Source organism: Micromesistius poutassou (assembly GCF_964030765.1).
Source record: "Micromesistius poutassou genome assembly, chromosome: 23".
NCBI lineage: Eukaryota > Metazoa > Chordata > Actinopteri > Gadiformes > Gadidae > Micromesistius > Micromesistius poutassou.
Genome location: NC_140293.1, coordinates 318,169 through 338,168, shown reverse-complemented (window position 1 = coordinate 338,168; position 20,000 = coordinate 318,169). Strand labels below are relative to the sequence as shown.

The 20,000-nt window shown below is 42.7% G+C and overlaps 5 protein-coding genes and 1 pseudogene across 8 annotated transcripts in view; 3 read left to right on the top strand and 3 right to left on the bottom strand.

Annotated features, from left to right (window-relative positions):
• Nucleotides 1–4,659, bottom strand: part of abce1 (ATP-binding cassette, sub-family E (OABP), member 1) — an 11,883-nt gene extending 7,224 nt beyond the window's left edge. Inside the window, exons 1-7 of the mRNA XM_084487342.1 lie at nucleotides 4,519–4,659; nucleotides 2,345–2,540; nucleotides 1,989–2,074; nucleotides 1,673–1,770; nucleotides 795–912; nucleotides 325–462; nucleotides 65–134 (exon numbers count right to left, since the gene is read on the bottom strand). Of these exons, the coding sequence (XP_084343468.1) occupies nucleotides 65–134; nucleotides 325–462; nucleotides 795–912; nucleotides 1,673–1,770; nucleotides 1,989–2,074; nucleotides 2,345–2,447 (613 nt within the window). The 5' untranslated portion in view covers nucleotides 2,448–2,540; nucleotides 4,519–4,659. The remainder of the gene's footprint in view (nucleotides 1–64; nucleotides 135–324; nucleotides 463–794; nucleotides 913–1,672; nucleotides 1,771–1,988; nucleotides 2,075–2,344; nucleotides 2,541–4,518) is intronic.
• Nucleotides 4,660–4,721: 62 nt separating this feature from the next.
• On the top strand, nucleotides 4,722–8,638 carry anapc10 (anaphase promoting complex subunit 10). The gene is made up of 6 exons (XM_084487354.1): nucleotides 4,722–4,894; nucleotides 5,926–6,041; nucleotides 7,274–7,364; nucleotides 7,450–7,570; nucleotides 7,659–7,712; nucleotides 8,172–8,638. The coding sequence occupies exons 2-6, from the start codon at nucleotides 5,927–5,929 to the stop codon at nucleotides 8,346–8,348; spliced, it is 558 nt and encodes a 185-aa protein (XP_084343480.1). The 5' UTR covers nucleotides 4,722–4,894; nucleotide 5,926; the 3' UTR covers nucleotides 8,349–8,638.
• Nucleotides 8,639–8,724: 86 nt separating this feature from the next.
• On the top strand, nucleotides 8,725–14,313 carry LOC311368551 (uncharacterized protein). Of its 2 annotated transcripts, XM_084487352.1 has the most exons (8): nucleotides 8,725–9,139; nucleotides 9,258–9,326; nucleotides 9,698–9,798; nucleotides 10,364–10,535; nucleotides 13,108–13,187; nucleotides 13,397–13,478; nucleotides 13,569–13,777; nucleotides 14,068–14,313. In XM_084487352.1, exons 1-7 carry the CDS (start codon nucleotides 9,100–9,102, stop codon nucleotides 13,769–13,771), a joined length of 747 nt encoding a protein of 248 aa, XP_084343478.1. In that variant the 5' UTR covers nucleotides 8,725–9,099; the 3' UTR covers nucleotides 13,772–13,777; nucleotides 14,068–14,313. The 2 variants fall into 2 exon arrangements, with proteins under 2 accessions (XP_084343478.1, XP_084343477.1); XM_084487351.1 differs by having other exon boundaries at nucleotides 8,726–9,139; nucleotides 13,569–14,313.
• Nucleotides 14,314–15,637: 1,324 nt separating this feature from the next.
• On the bottom strand, nucleotides 15,638–16,727 carry LOC311368640 (endonuclease domain-containing 1 protein-like; annotated as a pseudogene). Its single transcript has 2 exons — nucleotides 16,401–16,727; nucleotides 15,638–16,222 (listed from the first exon to the last, which is right to left on the bottom strand). The product of its transcript is annotated as an endonuclease domain-containing 1 protein-like (transcript).
• Nucleotides 16,728–19,693: 2,966 nt separating this feature from the next.
• Nucleotides 19,694–20,000, bottom strand: part of ccdc171 (coiled-coil domain containing 171) — an 11,657-nt gene continuing 11,350 nt past the window's right edge. For both annotated transcript variants that reach the window (XM_084487337.1, XM_084487338.1), the window contains one exon: nucleotides 19,694–19,829. The gene's annotated coding sequence lies outside the window, so the exon portion shown is untranslated. The remainder of the gene's footprint in view (nucleotides 19,830–20,000) is intronic.
• LOC311368639 (endonuclease domain-containing 1 protein-like) overlaps nucleotides 19,713–20,000 on the top strand; it is a gene marked incomplete at both ends in the record, with an annotated part of 1,201 nt that continues 913 nt past the window's right edge. The window contains one exon of the mRNA XM_084487443.1: nucleotides 19,713–20,000. This exon is cut by the window's right edge and continues 45 nt beyond it. Within this exon, the coding sequence (XP_084343569.1) occupies nucleotides 19,713–20,000 (288 nt within the window).

Here is a 20,000-nt window from a genome sequence, read left to right as displayed (position 1 = left end):
GTTGTTAAGTTACCACTGAGGAACAACGTAAAACAATGCAACGATGACGGCGTGCGCCTGTTACCTAGCTGCTCACAGACGAGCGTTTGTGAATCCGTGTCATCCTTCCTGGTGAGGATAGCACCTACTGACCCCTGGTGGAGAAGGTGGGAATAACAGTGCATCGTTACGGCGCAATATTAATGCCTACACTTAATATTAGCATTTACATTCAGCCATAGAGCAAGCGCTTGTCTGTATTTAAAGTAGTAGTACTATTCAGTATTTAAAGAGTACTAGACAGTATTTAAAGAGGAGCACCAGACAGGATGTATAGAGCCGTACCTTCACAGTCTTGGGGATCTGGTCCACGTACTGGGGCTTGACGATGGCCCGCAGGTCGTCCTCCAGGATCTTGGTGAAGTAGTTCTGGAGCTCCGAGCCCCGGAAGTAGGTCAGGATCTCCTGCCAATCGGGGGGGTTCTGGGAGAGACCAGTCAGATCACCAGGAGTACCAGTGAGTAAAGGCTTGGTTATGGTATCCACGTCGACACAGTCGTGAACCTGTTTTGGTTCTGCCTCGGGTTTTAGTGAGCGGGCCAATCACAGCCCTTGCTGCTGCGTCGCTCGTTACAATTTTTGGGAGGCGCACCTCCCAAAAATTGGCCCTTGCGGTGGACGCAAGGAGGGTCCGCAAGGACATAAGGGGTCCGTTAACCCCCTTGCGTAGCCTCGGCGTGGAACCATAACTAAGCCTTAACTCGCTCCAAGTAGAACCACCATGGAGACCATTAAGGTCAGTGTTCTGAACTCACGTCGAACTTGCCCAAGTTGGGCTTCTGTTTCCCAGCTAGGATCTTGAGAGCGGTGGACTTTCCTATTCCGTTGGTCCCCACGAGTCCTAGGACCTCACCAGGTCTGGGGATAGGCAATCTACACACACACACACACACACACACACACACACACACACACACACACACACACACACACACACACACACACACACACACACACACACACACACACACACACACACACCAGTTCAGTCATCTTAAAGGATAACCTTCAGGATTTTTCAACCTAAACTCTATATTGAAATTGGTCCGGTATCGACAGAATCAGATTGTTATTATACATTTCTGACAAGATAATGGGAAGGTTCCCAACAGAGAACTAAAACGTACTAAGAAAGATATGTCAACTTGATCCGGCCTGTTTGTTATTGTGTTTAACCGAGTCTCGATCAAGTAATTTCCCTATTGTCCTGATGATCTCAATCCTCCTTTACCCAAATCCTTTAGATAACACTAAGCTGCCTTTTCTGTAGTCCAACACAACAAGCTCTTGCCGGCAATCCCCTCTCCTACCCCCATTGATGTTTCCACCCCTCTCGTCATGCAACAACTCAACTTCTCTGTGAGCAAAACTTGTGAATCAAGCTACAAATAACTATTGCATCATAGGGTTTCATTGAGGGCCATTTCACAACTGGAATAGCTGAACTCTCACTTAATACAGGACAATTTTCCAGAAACTGTACTTAGACCCAAAATTACTACTTAGACCCTCCCCCAAAATTACAAGAAAATAGGGTCCAGTTTGAAAAATTCCCAAGTTCTAATTAAACTCTAGAGTGAGTGTGCAGTATGTGTGTATTTCCTTGTGCTTGTGTGCGTGCGTGAGTGCATACCGGTGAAGTTTGAAGGAATTGGCACAGTATCTATGTGTGGTCTCCTTCTCCAGATTGCTGGGCAGATTGACGATGGACAACGCCCCAAACGGACATTTCTAGAACAAACAGGCAACACAATGTTTCCCCGTGTTAGAGAGAGATAGACAACAATGAACAATAACAAACACACGGCTCAGACGCCTCATTCTACTGACCAATGTCATACAAAAAACCTTAGCAGGACGGAAGAGGAATGAGAGGATAGGAAGAGGGGAGAGGATGAAAGGAGGATATGAGGAGGGAGTTGGAGAGGATAAGTCATAGTAACGGTTACCTTGACACAGATACCACATCCTATACAGAGAGACTCGGAGATCCACACAATCTTACTCTGAGGTGTGACCTCGATGCACAGCTTGCCTGGGAATAAACACACACACACACGTATTTAGGAGTTATGAAAAACTTACCATGACTTTGTATACATACTTTATATATAAAACACCTTTCATAACTCAAGACACACCCTTTATGTATTACACTTCCATAACTTTAGACACACAATTTTTATAACACTTTTTTTGGGCTAACTAACTGTAGCTCCAGACCTATCTAGTAGCCAAATGTAATGCTAGACCTAGCTAGAATCTAACTGTAGCTCCAGACCTAGCTCATAGCTAGCGGCCTCACCCATGCGCACCACCGGGCAGCTTTTCTTGCACTCTTGTCTGCATTTCTTGGGTTTGCACTTGTCTCTGTTGACAATGGCTACCCTGGTATTCTTTTCGGCCATGATGGGCTGGGGGTGGGGGGGGCCAGGCTGGGACCACACAAACACACACACAGACAGACAGACAGACACACACACACACACACCCCAGGAGAGCTGTAGGCGAGGGAGAAGACTTCAGTATCTAGTATCTAGTAATTTATGAGATGGTTTTATCCACCGCGACATACAGTGAATACAGAGACAGGTCATTAAGGAGCAGGTAGGGGTGAGACAGTACAGAGAAGGGTCATTAAGGAGCAGATAGGGGTTAGACAGTACAGAGACATGTCATTAAGGAGCAGGTCGGGGTTAGACAGTACAGAGACAGGTCATTAAGGAGCAGGTAGGGGCTAGACAGTACAGAGACAGGTCATTAAGGAGCAGGTAGGGGCTAGACAGTACAGAGACAGGTCATTAAGGAGCAGGTAGGGGCTAGACAGTACAGAGACAGGTCATTAAGGAGCAGGTAGGGGCTAGACAGTACAGAGACAGGTCATTAAGGAGCAGGTAGGGGCTAGACAGTACAGAGACAGGTCATTAAGGAGCAGGTAGGGGCTAGACAGTACAGAGACAGGTCATTAAGGAGCAGGTAGGGGCTAGACAGTACAGAGACAGATCATTAAGGAGTAACATCACATGAAGGTTGTGTCCATGTCTTGAATGTGTTATAATGCATATTTATCAACAGCTTAATACAATCCTGAATACATGATGTCCATGTCTGGACTGTAATGAAGCATAAACAACAGCTTGATTAAATACTAGAGCTGAGCTGGTCCAACAGTGAATGACTTTTTACTTAAACTTATATTGTAAAATACAGACAATGTGTAGTTTTCTTCTCACTATATTAGGACTGTTAGTATTTCGGTGTTAGTACTATGTCAGGACTGTGCGAATACGATGGGACTGTGCTAGTACTATGATAGAACTGAATGGACTGTGTGAGTAGTATGGCGCTAGTACAACGATAGGACTGTGAAAGTAGTACTACGATAGGACTGTGTTAGTACTATGTTAGGACTGTGATAGTACTATGTTAGCAGTACAGTGTTCATACTAACACAGTGCCAATATTACAATAATAACGGTTTGGGCATTTAATAAAAATTTATAGAACAGGTATAAATGTTTTTCCTTTTTCTGGTGTCTAGGCCTGCCGTGCAATTCCATCAAAACTTTTCACCATGTACAAACCACCTATTTACTCTGGGATAATTGGAAGTAGGTCTACCCTGATAGTATGGAAGCTGTGTCTTGGGTAACTTTTTAGGCTACTGACTTGGGACGATACGTGTATCTGAAAGCAACTGATGTCCAAGCAGCAATCTTTTTGCTGTGGTAGTTATGCAGTTTATTTAATTGAAGCACTTTAGCAATTAAAAGAAAAAAAATTGATTTGTGCAGCAGCTGTCTCCTCTTGCTTTGATATAGCCTTGGAAAGTTACACACAATCAATGATTAATTGTTTTTACCGTTAACCGCGGGGTTCTCAGACGAACATCCACCGGTTCGAAGATATCCACACCTTGTCAACACTAGTGTAACTAATATGCGAGTACTGTGTTATTAATGTGGTAGTAATGTGGAAGTCGGCCAGAGTTCTGTTATCCCTGCATAGTGCGTGTCGGCAATGGTTGTTAAAAGTTGTTTAAAGTTGTTAAAGTTAAATCCCCTCACACTTCCTTGTGGTTTCATGTTGTAACGATGTTCTTTGGTTTAGTGGTGTTTTCTGAACGCTGGCCACTGGAGCTGTGTGCTCCTACCTGACATGGTGCAACGACCAGTAACACTTAACACACCAGTAGGTTAACCCTTCTCTGACCGCCACCGTTGAATCCACACCCTCCAATGGCAATACACATACAAGTAAGTCGACTCAAAGTGTGTTAAAATTATCCTGATGTGAGCTAACACATAGTGGTTGCCCACCCGGCAAAGTTACAGCTCCATGTCCCTCTACTTGACAGCTGCCATGCTGTGGAAGAGCTGTGTGCGTTTGTGACATTCTATGCATTAGATATCCCATATAAGTACATGTTCTAAGTAATGGATTGTATCTGGAGAAGTCAAGCAAGATGTACAAACTCACCGCTACTCGGCTCCTGACAACGCGCTCCTTAACATCGACCGATGAGTGTGGGGATAGAGCTTATTATTTTTGCTAGGAGGAATCAGTGATCTTCCAGAAGCAACGTGTTCTTTCAGCCGGGTCTGGAGAGATGGCGCCGACACGCACTAAGATCTGCGACGTGCCGCGTCACAGCCCCGGCGACCCGGCGGACGGACGTCACCACCCCGCGACCCGGCGGACGAGGGAGTGGGAGATTCAACTCGCTAATAAGTATAAACCATATCGGTGCTTCGTTGTGTCCACAGCCTGTCACATACGTGTCATATCCTCAGTGTGTCGAAACAGGGTCTTCGTTGTTCGCGTTGCCGTGGACCGCGCTGCGCTGAACGTGGAGGTACGAGTCGTTAGAGACCGTTCGTTGATGTCCATGTTATGAGTCATAGTATTATTAATAGACTAAACACATCGCTACCAGGACCGCCGCAGCCCATAATGTAACATCCGCAACTACCACACACCATCGGTATCGTTACCATAACTACCATGGACCATATATCGTTACCAGGACGTTGAGGACGTTGGCACTACGCACTATGGGTGACAATCCTCTCAATGGAGTGCCCTTTTCATTACAATATGGTTATCTGATCTTATTTAAATGCAATCAACTCCATTGGATATCTTGGGTCATCCCCCTTGAATCGGAATGCCTTTGGTCTTTGGTTCCACAGAAATGTGCCATCTATGAGCATCTTTCCGTCAATAAGTCTGAAGCGGTCAGTCACTTCAGAACGCTGACTAAACACAATCGGATTAGAATTGGAATTACAGAAATAGGGTCATAATTGCGACTAAATGCACGACATATATCGTTACCATAACAATCATGGCCCGTCGAAAGCGTTACCATAACTACCATACATCATCGATGTCGTTACCATAGCTACCTTCCAAAGACCAATTGATATCGATACCATATACCGTTACCATAAGAGCCATGGCCCATCGATATCTTTACCATAACTACCATGGTGCATAGATATTGTAACTATAACTACCATAGACATCGTTACCATAAATACCATGATGTCCCAAATATTTCGTTACCATAGACCTTAGATATCGTTACAATGACTACTTTGTCGGTATCTACCATAAATAACATTGACTGTAGATATCGATGCCTTAACTACTGTAGCCCATTGATATCATTACCACGCTGTTACCATAACTACCAACATGTGTTTTATGTAGGGAAAATCTATTTCAGAAATTATTTTCATTCTTGTTAGACCTATAATAACAGCTGGACTCTTGTTTGTGACACGTAAAATGTGGTAAGCTAAGTGCTAGAGCCAATGTGATTGGCAGGTCGAGTGCTAAGGTGGAGAGTGGTGGAGCTCACCTGCAGGGTTCTCCTTTCAGGATGGCCACCCCGAGCAAGACCCCGCCCGGGGCTGACCCCAAGCAGCTGGAGCGGACCGGGACCGTCCGGGAGATCGGATCCCAGGCAGTTTGGTCGCTGTCCTCCTGCAAACCTGGTAACTGTGGTGCTGTGGCAGTTCTATGTTTGTACTATTGTAGTATTAACAAAGTAGTAGTAGTATTATGTTAGTACTATGGTAGTTCTATGTTTGTACTATTGTAGTATTAACAAAGTACTAGTAGTACTATGTTAGGACTGTGGTATGGAGTCAAAAACGAGTCCAGAAAGCGTTGTAAACGCAAGTGAAGTATTATCTGTAAGTACATAATGAACACTTGAAATAGTTGTTTTTGACATTGTCTCAGTTTTTTGTGTTTGATACAATTTGCGTTTACAACGGGTTTTTTTGCAATAATTGTCTTTGCATTTCACTGGTGGGCTGATTTTGACATGCAGGTTGCGTAGAGCCCCCTTTAACACATAGTTCCCGGTAAATGACCAAGGGATCGTCCAGCAGATGGCGGCACACCTATGGATGCTGTGTTGGAACTGTGGTATTATTGTAGGTCTATGTTAGTACTGTGATAATATGTGCTGTGGTACTATGTACTGTAGTAGTTATATTTTAGTACTATGGTAGTACTATGTTAGTAGTGTGGTGCTGTCGAACTACGGTAGTACTAGTCTATGTTAGTAGTGTGGTGCGTGCTATGGTAGACTGGGTAGCCCCGCCCATTCTGCCGGCGATTTGAGTTCGCCCTGCATAAGGGTCTGGAGAAGAGCAATACATTTCTTTCTAGTATCGATACGTTTTTTGCGGGAGCCAATCACCAAGCTGGCTTTTCCCCCTGTCGCGCTATTGGCTGGTTTAACACAATGATGACAGGGAAGCGACGGCAAGCAGCCAATTGCGTAGAGTCAGTTTAACTCCGCCCGTTGATCACGCCTCTTGTGCTGAAGAAAATGACAGCAGCTTCCCCAGACCAACGTGAAATCTACGATTGAGCTTGGTCTGGCAATAGCCAGGCTAGTGCTATGGTAGTACTATGTTAGGACTGCGGTACTATGGTAGTACTATGTTATTACTGTGGTGCTCTGGTAATATTATGTTAATACAATGTTACTCTGCTAGAGGTCCTGTTATCCCTGTAGCATGTTCTGTTAGGTGTGTCATAGCTAATCAACCTTCTTGATCAAGCTTGATTTATGAACACTAGAACACAGGAATTACGAGAATAGACGAGGATCTGTGGAGCAGATCTTCTGCAAAAGGTTTATGGAAGACGAATGTAGAGACAGTGGACAGTGGACTCCATCACAGTAGCCCCTCCCCTGTCCCCGGATCAGGCTTTGGAGTGGACCAGCTGCGAGACGACAACCTGGAGACATACTGGCAGTCCGACGGCTCCCAGCCCCACCTGGTCAACATCCAGTTCAGGTAACTCACCTGGTCAAAACCTTCAGTGGAGGTAACAAACTCAAATGGACAAGATGTGTGTTTATGTTTGCGTTGATGTGTGCAGGAGGAAGACCACTGTGAAGATGTTGTGTATTTATGCTGACTACAAGTCTGACGAGAGCTACACGCCCAGTAAGATCTCTGTCCGCGTCGGGAACAACTTTCACAATCTGCAGGAAGTTAGAGTAAGAACATATACCGGTTCCACCTCCCATATTTACCCACCTGTCTCACCTCCATATAACCTCTACCCACCTGTCTGTCCCTCTGCAGCAGCTAGAGATGGTGGAGCCCAGTGGGTGGATTCACATCTCCCTGCTGGATGCGGTAATGGATCATGTCTTTGTGTAGTATACTCTATGTCAGGGGTTTTCAAACTGTGCACCGAGCCTCGCCTAGGGGGCGCCAGAGTTCTTCAGCGGGGGAGCGACGGGAGCAAAAAATCCATAATAAATAAATAAAAAATAATAAAAAATATCTAGATGTATAATAGATGTTTAAAATGTGTAAAAGAACAAAAATATCTTTAAAAACATAGTGTTTGAAATGTTTAAAAAACATGTTTAAAATGTGTAAAATAATTAAAAGATCTTTTCAAAACAAAGATTTTGAAAATGGGGGGGGGGGGGGGGTGCAGCTGTTTATTTGTACTCTGAGGGCGGGGGGGGGGGGGGGGTCACTCTCTCACACTTTGAAAACCCCTGCTCTATGTAGTATAAGTAGTATTTACGTGTACAACAGGGGAACGGTCCATCTAGTATTAATAGTGTCTCTATGTGACCCCAGGCCAACAGTCCGATCCGGACCTTCATGATACAGGTGGCGGTGCTGGCCAACCACCAGAACGGCCGGGACACCCACATGAGACAGATCAAGATCTACACGCCGGTGGAGGAGAGCTCCATCGGGAAGTTCCCGCGATGCACCACGGTGGACTTCATGATGTACAGGACCATCCGGTGACTCCAGAGCCCACCACCATCCTTATCAATATGGACATGAATTTAAACGTCTCTCTCTCTCTCTCTCTCTCTCTCTCTCTCCTGGTGGAGTATCAAACTTACCTGGTTACCTCTACACGTCCTTACAGAGGAACAAGAGGAGGTTCTCCTCCCACACCCTGCTGGGTGCCACTCGGCAGCGTCCCAGACGGGCGCCGATAACCATGTGCTTCTGGCTGCATTTTCAGGGGAGGACACGCGTATAGATGATGTTGAAGAGCCTTTCTGTGCGTCAAATGACCCCGTGTAGCCACTTCTCTGCTGTGTTTCTATTAAAAGTGTGTTTCACGTGTATGCCAGTCTCTTGAGGTTTATAAACACAGAACATACATCTATGTGTGTCACTTCTACCATGACAGTCTATGTATAGATAGATACACATCTCACTTTTAAGATTACCATCTCAAATCACTATATATCGGGTGAAAAAGTGTGTGAAAAAATAGTGTACATACTTGTACAAAGCGTGAGGTGGTAAATGTCTCCGAAGTCTCATACTCACTTCCTGTGTGGACCATCACCTAACGTTTTTGTGACTTCCTGTGTGACATATTCGCCCCCTCAAGAGAGATGCCGAGAATCGGAGTGACAAACTGAGTCAGAGTGCTTGTCGCAGAAGAGAGATATACTAAGAATCAGAGTGGCAGATAAGGAAGGGAAGTAACTTGGATACAGGTTTCCATTCTTAGGGACGGACTGATTGCTTTGTTTCCATGATGACTATGTATTGGTTGAGAGGAGTGTACCTTGCAGGTGAGTTCTCCTTTCACACTTGTTCAAGTGATAACGCACATGATATTGAAAGCTGAACCTGTGAGTTTGAAACCTGTTCAAATTAAAACGATCATAATCCTTTCTCGCTTTCTCTCAGGGCTCTTCTTGGTACCTCTTACTTCTGCGATCAACTCCACCTCTCAGCAGACTACTGTGGCCACAGAAGGTGCAGATATTGACTAAATGTTTCACTTTATCCCTGAGGGACTTTTATTGTGAAGGAAGGATCATCTATTGTTCCATTACACCTCTCATGGGACTTAAACTGTAAAGGAAGATCAAGATATTAACCTAATGTTCCAGGCCACTTAGGGATTTTTACTGTGAAGGAAGGACTATATATATACAGTATTAACCAAATTCTGAGATGGATGGTCCAGTCCAGATATGAACTCAGTGTTCCACTATACCTTTGAGGGGACATCTACTGTGAAGGAAGGTCCAGATATTAACCAATTGTTCCACTATAGTATGACACTGAGGAACTTAGAAGGAAAATATTCCCCTTGTTGTGTGTAACCTACTGTGTTCCTACAGTTCCAACTACAGTCCCAAACTTGTCCACAAGTTCTGAGCCAACCACAGCAGATAACGGCTCATCCACACTCGATTCCAAGATACCAGCCACCATTTCCATGGTAATGTCAACCCTATCCACTTCCATCACAGCCAATAGTCAAATCATCAAGCATGGGCCTTGTCTATTTTCTTGGTCATTGTCTGATATATGTTAGTGTGGAGACTGATTTGATAGTTTGGTATGGAGAATGTTTTGATACTTTAGTTAAGTATGGAGTTACAATAATTGTATAGTTTCTTATGTTATGGGCTTCAGTCACACAGGGGATTACTTATTATAAGTTACTGGGATGTGTGGGCTGTTCTTAATGAAGCAAGTTGCGGGGAGAAGAGACCCAATCATTCACCTGGTATAGTTGATCAATCCAAGCAGGTAGCGGTGTATTGGGAGGCATCAGGGAAAAGTTGGATTTGTTGGGCTGAGTGTCCGCGCTCAAACTGAGGCGATAGAAGCCCAGTGCAGCAGTGATTTTGTTGCAAACCTGCCATCTGGTCTGTGTAAACACTCCAATTGTAGAAAAACCTAACCCGGAGCTACATGTAGTACATCAGTGTCTGCATGTCTGCATGAAGGAAGATATCAACACAAATGCATCAGTCCATCTCCTCTCTCCCTCCGTAAAGACACTGTCACCCTCACTGACAACCAGAGGAAATGCAAATACACGACAGGAAACAGTGCACCCTGCAACCACTTCCAGCGATTCACAGCAGCCAAACACCACAGCAAGCCTCGTTCAAACAGCCAGCAGCCCTGCCGGCACAGTTTCCACAGTGACGTCTTCAACAATTGCAGGTAGGGGACTAGGGACACACACACACACACACACACACACACACACACGAGTGTGCTCAAATTATTATTTGATTTGTTCTCCCTGCTACTCTGTCTTTCACAGGAGAGATCAGATCTGAAATGTGGGTTACGTCCCTCTATACACTGTATTGTATAGACATACCCGTTTATTCAGTTCATTGGTCTACTCTCTCTACAGGTTATGTGTTGTTGGTGATAATACTCTCTCTACAGGTTATGTGTTGTTGGTGATAATAGTCTCTCTCTCTCTACAGGTTATGTGTTGTTGGTGATAATAGTCTCTCTACAGGTTATGTGTTGTTGGTGATAATAGTCTCTCTACAGGTTATGTGTTATTGGTGATAATAGTCTCTCTCTCTACAGGTTATGTGTTGTTGGTGATAATACTCTCTCTCTCTACAGGTTATGTGTTGTTGGTGATAATAGTCTCTCTCTCTGCAGGTTATGTTTTCTTAGTGATAATAGTCTCTCTCTCTCTACAGGTTATGTGTTGTTGGTGATAATAGTCTCTCTACAGGTTATGTGTTGTTGGTGATAATAGTCTCTCTCTACAGGTTATGTGTTGTTGGTGATAATAGTCTCTCTACAGGTTATGTGTTGTTGGTGATAATAGTCTCGCTCTCTCTACAGGTTATGTGTTGTTGGTGATAATAGTCTCTCTACAGGTTATGTGTTGTTGGTGATAATAGTCTCTCTACAGGTTATGTGTTGTTGGTGATAATAGTCTCGCTCTCTCTACAGGTTATGTGTTGTTAGTGATAATAGTCTCTCTCTCTACAGGTTATGTGTTGTTGGTTATAATAGTCTCTCTCTACAGGTTATGTGTTGTTGGTGATAATAGTCTCTCTCTCTACAGGTTATGTTTTCTTAGTGATAATAGTCTCTCTCTACAGGTTATGTGTTGTTGGTGATAATAGTCTCTCTCTCTACAGGTTATGTGTTGTTGGTGATAATAGTCTCTCACTCTACAGGTTATGTGTTGTTGGTGATAATAGTCTCTCTACAGGTTATGTGTTGTTGGTGATAATACTCTCTCTCTCTACAGGTTATGTGTTGTTGGTGATAATAGTCTCTCTCTCTCTACAGGTTATGTGTTGTTGGTGATAATAGTCTCTCTACAGGTTATGTGTTGTTGGTGATAATAGTCTCTCTCTCTCCTCAGGTTATGTGTTGTTGGTGATAATAGTCTCTCTCTACAGGTTATGTGTTGTTGGTGATAATAGTCTCTCTCTCTCTCCTCAGGTTATGTGTTGTTGGTGATAATAGTCTCTCTCTACAGGTTATGTGTTGTTGGTGATAATAGTCTCTCTCTCTCCTCAGGTTATGTGTTGTTGGTGATAATAGTCTCTCTCTCTACAGGTTATGTGTTGTTGGTGATAATAGTCTCTCTCTCTCCTCAGGTTATGTGTTGTTGGTGATAATAGTCTCTCTCTCTCCTCAGGTTATGTGTTGTTGGTGATAATAGTCTCTCTCTCTACAGGTTATGTGTTGTTGGTGATAATAGTCTCTCTCTCTCCTCAGGTTATGTGTTGTTGGTGATAATAGTCTCTCTCTCTCTACAGGTTATGTGTTGTTGGTGATAATAGTCTCTCTCTCTCCTCAGGTTATGTGTTGTTGGTGATAATAGTCTCTCTCTACAGGTTATGTGTTGTTGGTGATAATAGTCTCTCTCTCTCCTCAGGTTATGTGTTGTTGGTGATAATAGTCTCTCTCTCTCTACAGGTTATGTGTTGTTGGTGATAATAGTCTCTCACTCTACAGGTTATGTGTTGTTGGTGATAATAGTCTCTCTACAGGTTATGTGTTGTTGGTGATAATACTCTCTCTCTCTACAGGTTATGTGTTGTTGGTGATAATAGTCTCTCTCTCTCTACAGGTTATGTGTTGTTGGTGATAATAGTCTCTCTACAGGTTATGTGTTGTTGGTGATAATAGTCTCTCTCTCTCCTCAGGTTATGTGTTGTTGGTGATAATAGTCTCTCTCTACAGGTTATGTGTTGTTGGTGATAATAGTCTCTCTCTCCTCAGGTTATGTGTTGTTGGTGATAATAGTCTCTCTCTACAGGTTATGTGTTGTTGGTGATAATAGTCTCTCTCTCTCTCCTCAGGTTATGTGTTGTTGGTGATAATAGTCTCTCTCTCTACAGGTTATGTGTTGTTGGTGATAATAGTCTCTCTCTCTCCTCAGGTTATGTGTTGTTGGTGATAATAGTCTCTCTCTCTCCTCAGGTTATGTGTTGTTGGTGATAATAGTCTCTCTCTACAGGTTATGTGTTGTTGGTGATAATAGTCTCTCTCTCTCCTCAGGTTATGTGTTGTTGGTGATAATAGTCTCTCTCTCTCTACAGGTTATGTGTTGTTGGTGATAATAGTCTCTCTCTCTCCTCAGGTTATGTGTTGTTGGTGATAATAGTCTCTCTCTACAGGTTATGTGTTGTTGGTGATAATAGTCTCTCTCTCTCCTCAGGTTATGTGTTGTTGGTGATAATAGTCTCTCTCTCTCTACAGGTTATGTGTTGTTGGTGATAATAGTCTCTCTCTCTCTCCTCAGGTTATGTTTTCTTAGTGATAATAGTGATAGCCCTTGCTGTGCTTTGCTGGGTCCTCATTACTCTCAGGAGAAAATCCAGGGTGAGTCAGCTTAACTAAAGCCAACATAATAAATATAGTATAGTTTTTTATATAGACAAAACTCTTCAAAGTTTAGAGAACATACTAATGAAAACTGTGTGTGTGTGTGTGTGTGTGTGTGTGTGTGTGTGTGTGTGTGTGTGTGTGTGTGTGTGTGTGTGTGTGTGTGTGTGTGTGTGTGTGTGTGTGTGTGTGTGTGTGTGTGTCAGTGGTATTCCTTTGACTTCAAGTACCCTGTACTCCTGACGGACCCTCCAGGATCCTTCGAGACCGTCAACATGGACGGACTGAGTGAGTCTGTGCTCCTGTAGTCACAGTATCTGTGTACTCCAAGGTGTGTGTATGTTAATGTGTGTGTGTGTGTGTTTCTGTCACCTGCAGATACTGTTGACCTTTCACCTTTGCCAGCATCCAATGGGGAGTGTCTCCTGGACCAGGAGGTGCTCCGGCCCTCTAGCGGCTGCCTCCCATTGGACACTGAGCAGACTGACAGCAAGTGGGACCAATCAGACGGAGTGTCACTTCATATAACAGAGGAAGAGCCGGAGAACAGTACTGCACTGTCCGGTTCTACTGCACCCTAGTACTGTGTATGTACCCTAGTATTATACTGTCTATGTACCCTGTATGAATACTGTGTGTATCCTGTTAGTGCACTGTGTATCTACCCTGTATGCATGCTGTATGTGTACCCTAGTACTGTACTGTGTATGTCCCCTATAACTGTGTATCCTAGTATTGTAATGTGTACCCTGTATAAATACTGTGTATGCACCCTGTATGAAAACTGTGTATGTATCCTGTATGAAAACTGTAAGTACCCTATTCTGTCTTTTAACATTTATCTCTTCTCCTCCTCCACTCCCCTCCATTCCTCCAGTACCCTGTCTCCTCCCCTCCTCCTCTCTCCTCTCCTCCTCCTCCAGTACCCTATCTCCTTCCCTCCTCCTCTTCTCCAGAATTCCTTTCTCCTCCTTCTCTCCTCTCCTCCTCCTGTACCGTGCCTCCTCCCCTCCTCCTCCTCCTCAGGCTCAGACAAAAGATAGTGGTGGAAAAAGAGACTTGAACAAACTCGCCTTTGCTGGCTTTGGAAAAATAATAATAATTCAAACTGTCAAATATGAAATAAAATGTGGCAACGATTATTTCCCTGTCTTTCTATCAGTTTCTTTAGTATTATATTTCGGTTCACTTTACTTTGCGTAATATCTATGGAAAACACACCATATATAATATATCAAATCATTAAACATCCCTAACGGCAAACGTTACACATTTTTGACAAGTCGCTGCTCTGAAATGCTCCTACAGGTAGGTAAAGTCACAACACATAGCTCAAGGGGGTCAGAACACTCCAGGTAACGCATTTATCGGATGCCCTACTAAGCGTATCTCCACGCGTGCTTATACAATTCCCCTCCTTTTGCTTCGTAGATAACATAGCGGACCTTTAACAAATAAAGTGAGTTAAAAGCGATCATGACTTTTCTAAAGAACACGGCACTACATGACTACAATGTTCCCAAGATGGAGCACAAAATCTGCAGAGAGAGTCTCTGTGTTAGGCTGCGTTGCTGTGGTAGTACTAGTGTGTGGTGGTAGGGGGTGCTGTTGTCATCAGAGATTCCCTGTGTCAAGCTCCTTCTCCGAGTTAGTACTAGTGTGTGGTGGGGGGTTGCTGTCAATACTTTGCCCCGTGCATTCTTACCGTGTTGTTTCATGCAGGCTATAGGCTATAAACGTGGGCAACACAATGAAAAATATTAGTTGGAATTGAAATGAGAAAGAAGGAATATAAGCCACAAGTCATAAAAGGGAAATTAAATGGTTGTCACATGGAGAATTGTTGCTCCCCCTCCTTTCCACTCATATACTGTATATAAACATTTATCCAAATTGCTATGCAGAGGTGGGAGGTAACTCTACCTACTGATCTACACAGGGAATAGAACCCCTGACCCTGCAGCAGGACTAGTTAGGGAGAGGTTTATACCCTAACATGTGACTGTGCCTATCATTCATGATATAGTTCACCTCAGCTGGTAACTAGGACCACAGTACTGTCACGAGATAAAATATTAAAACACACTCAGTATCTGTTGCTTTATTTATATCATGAAGATGCAGAAGAGATTAGAATATTCATTCAGCGAGAGCAAGAAGATGACTTGTTAGTGCCACCAAATAGAAATATGTGCTATCCATTATAACACCCAGTAAATATGTCTTTAAAGAAAGAGCCCATATAGGGTGTTGATACACTGATTATTTTAGCACCAGAATTAGCATGTTGAGGTTCAGGTAGCAAGTAAGACTTTGCTAGCACATAGTAGATTCTCAAAGTTCTCATCTGGGACTATTAAGTAGGCTACTATCTTTATTATGTGATCCAGCTATATGAATTAACTGATGTTAAAAGCAATATTGAAAATATGAATAAAAGTAAAGGCTTAATCATTAACAGGGAGAGCGCAATTTCCCTTGTAAGGTCCAGGATAAGACTGACTAACTCCACGGCAATTCTCATTTGGAAATGGCTCAACTAGGAGGTCAGTTTTCAGTTCTGCTAAAGTTTTGGTCACCATCTTTCGCCCAGGAGATTCTGCAACGTTGGCACCCCAGTGTGCGCCTGCTAACCATTCCTTCTTAACGTTGCTATAGCAGCAAAATGCTGTCCAGAGTGTTTCTGGAATATTGACCTTGTTGTTGAGTGGTGGGTTAGCACTGGGAATCGCTCCAGTCACAACAAAAGCTTCATGTTTGTTGTTGTGGTTGCAGCATAATTCATCCATCACATCTTTTACGTTGTTCTCCATTGTGCTCCAGCTCCCGCTGTTGAAGGATTCATCTTGTGGCACAGCATTGGTCAGGGTGGCTGTGGATTTCTGATCATTTTCATTGCTTGCATGACAATGTGGAAACAAATGCCCTTTATTATAAGGCATTTTTTCATCCTGGTAGTCCACTAAGGAAGCCTCGTGTGTTGGATTCTTCATTTTTTACATGTTCACTAAATTACTTTGTTCATCTTCAAGCTGCAAAGAAGAGAGAAATCAAGGTTTATTTAAGTTGCCCGCTCTGAAGTCGTTCTAGTTCAATACCCAACGTACCATATTGCCATTCATTAACAACAACAGCTACTATTTTAGTTACATACTTAATTAACAATTAACTAAGGTCATTATCTTAGTTACAAATTAAATATTAAATTACCTGTGGCTCTCCCTTCCATGTGGCACTGGGTCTCCCCACTGTGTGTCCTGTGTATTTATATGCAGAAAACACTGGGATCTTCTTATCTATGTCATAGAGCGTCATGTACTTTCTGACATTATAGAATGTTTGGCATATGGGCTTGTAGCGATTCTGGTCCGGAATGTTCCCCTCAATCAACGCTCCTGGTATTTCTGGTGGGGTTCCTTCCAGGAAGAATTCATCACAGTCGCCGACTGATGTCACCACCTCAGTGGCTGTAGGATCCATGGACACGAGAAGCAGAATGACAAGAGCCAATGGACAGCCACCAGTCACTGATGACATCATCACAGGCTGCAGATCTGTATATATTTTATATATCATTATATATCATATTGATCTCAATTACAAATGATCAAAAAAAATGTTTTTGTGTAAATATACAAATTGTGAATTCACAAATATGCAGACACAGAATTTATAATATAAATATATGTGAATAAATCCAATTCTTTATCTGATCCTTTATTTATCACTGGATTCGTATGAGCGTTAAAATCATTGTGTGTAATAAGTGAAACCAGGTTGAAAGAGTTGGTGAAGAGTTAAAACTTACGGGATCCCAGCTGATGTTTGGTGTGGGTTCTCTGAATCAAATGGTCCAAAAGTCGTCTGTTTCCTTCTATCCTTTCAAATGGATAAAAGACGCACCAACTCTGCCACTGCAAAAGTAAAAGGAGAGAATCTTCTGATCTTTCGACGGAGCAGACTTACTATATATGAGCACTCCATTGTCAACAGTTAGAGATATCTGTAATTCAGTTTTGAATAGTCACAACTGAAATACTTATCAGCCGTTATGTCCCTTAAATAACTCGACTCAATACACACCCCGAATGACCATCACAGATATCCCTCATTCAGTTTTGATAGTCCAAATAAAAGTTGAAGATATCTCAATCTTCATTATGACTAGTTCTAATTGTTTTGCATAACGTTGCTCATGTGAGGCAAATGCTTAGCTGGGACAAGATCTAATGGGAAAATTAATATTGGCCCTGCAGGTGGGGGGTGCACAATGCGACTTCGGTGCAGCAAAGAGGTCTGTCTGGTAGAGGTCGGTCTGTCTCTCTGGTAGAGGTCGGTCTGTCTCTCTGGTAGAGGTCTGTCTGTCTCTCTGGTAGAGGTCGGTCTGTCTCTCAGGTAGAGGTCTGTCTGTCTCTCAGGTAGAGGTCTGTCTGTCTCTCTGGTAGAGGTCGGTCTGTCTCTTAGGTAGAGCTCTAGCTTTTGTCTGTCTGTCAGGTAGAGGTGTGTCTGTCTCTCAGGTAGAGGTCCACTATCTTCTGTCTGTCTCTCTCTCGCTAGAGGTCTGTCTGCCTTTCTGCTGTTTTGGGTGTATAGCCCCACTCCCCACTCATACTGCCCCTCCCCCCAAATATATAATATACATTCTATATGATATACTATTATATAATATTGCGAAGTGTGTGGTTGATAGCTGGTTTAAGCAGCGGAGGTAAGAAAAAAAAGAGGTCTGTGTGAGGCTGCTTCTGCTTTATTTTATTTATTTTTTGCGGTTGCACCACCTGCACCACCGGTTCTCTCTGTCTGTCTGTCTCTCTGTGAAGATTTGTGTAACATTTGAATGGCTCCATGATACTCTGGAGATCAGAGGTCAAGATGCTATACGTGTCACTGTTGCTATGGAACCGAATAAAGAACAAAACCATCCTAGCACTGATGCAGTATTTTACCCGTCCATGTTACAGATGTTTTCCTAACAATGGAATATTCACCTGGTCTAATATATTCTCAAATAACACAACATTGTCTAATGTGAGCCTGTCTCCCTCTAGTGTGTTAACAGCAATATATATATGTTTAATAACATATATTGATATTTATATATATGTCTACAGCTATAAAGATATATATTATGCAGTTTTGTGTTTAATGGTAAGTGTGTGAGTGATGCTGACTAGTTCCCTCTTGTAATAGAGGTGGTTAGCCACAATGAGTCTTGTCCTCATGTCCTTCTTTGAATGGCAATGACAACCAAGAAGAACATAGAGAAACAACGAGACAGCATGATGTTATCCACATAGCTATATGATAACATCATGCTTTCTTATTCCTCAACCAGTAGAAGATTTGAGGAAGATGCAAGAAACACACCACTGACTATGGTCGCCCAACCAAGAATAACATTATAATATTTGTGTTTTAACTTTTGTAAGTTATGAGCCTTTGTTTGGGTTTACTGTACATTGGGACAGCTTGGGACAGTGTTGTTGCAGTGGAGTTACCAGGAAAGTGAGACAAAGATCATAGGATGATAAGTCTTTTGCTCAAAGCAGAAGCTGGAAGAATTTATATGAATATGTTAACTAGAAATATCAGTTTATAGTAGTATTATATGTACCATATCATTTTATAGTAATATTACAAAATGATAACTAAATCCTGTCAGTTGACCATTGACCACCAGGCCGCAGAGGTTAAGAAAAGAGACCAAAATAAAATACAATTATATAATATATATATACACTTATAAATATTTTTATTTTGCTATTTATTCTTCCATTAAATTCCACTATGTTCCATTATAATTGTCGGTAAATTGTCATTGTACCTCATTTAATTTAACAGTACAGGAGCAACTGGGTGTCGTTGACCCAACTATACCCAAATTAGTTTGATAGATTAGTTTGGTTAGTTTTTTGACTAATAGTTATAGATGTGATGCTGTTACAACAGTTTGAATCTGTGAGACTGTCACTGTATTAATACACTACTATTACCCTTTTTATTCTTCATACTTGACCTACAGTTGCAGCGTTTACTCGATTTGATGAGGCGCATCTCATCCTGACGATGTCTTCTCAGAACACGCCCTGTCTTCTATCAGTTTAAAAGAGGAATCAGAGGGCTGGACCAACGCACTTCATACCGCTGTATGGAAACAGAGACGACTGTTGGACCATTTCATTCAGAGAACCCACACCACACATCAGCTGGGATCCCGTAAGTTTTTAATGAACTCTTCACTCTTTAACAACTCTGTGAACAACCTTTAACATCAACACATAGAGTGCTGAGTAAAAGCAGATCAATACAGCATTGGTTTACTTCACAACTGAAGTAAATGATCAATTGCCTGTCTGCATCAGAATGAATATTTGTGAATTCAAAATGTGTCTATTTCCAGAAAACATGTTTGAAATTTGTTCTGTAATTGAGATTAATCAGATTCCCATAATATTTTGCTGTTAGTGGGACATCCACCCATCAGGTTCACTGTTTTCCTGCTCTGCAGATCTGCAGCCTGTGATGATGTCATCAGTGACTGGTGGCTGTCCATTGGCTCTTGTCATTCTGCTTCTCGTGTCCATGGATCCTACAGCCACTGAGGTGGTGAGATCAGTCGGCGACTGTGATGAATTCTTCCTGGATGGAACCCCACCAGAGATACCAGGAGTGTTGAAGCAGGGGAACATTCAGGACCAGAATCGCTACAAGCCCATATGCCAGAGATATAAAAATGTCACGAGGTTCATGACGCTCTATGACACAGTTAATAAGATTCCAGTGTTTTCTGCGTATAAATACACAGGACAC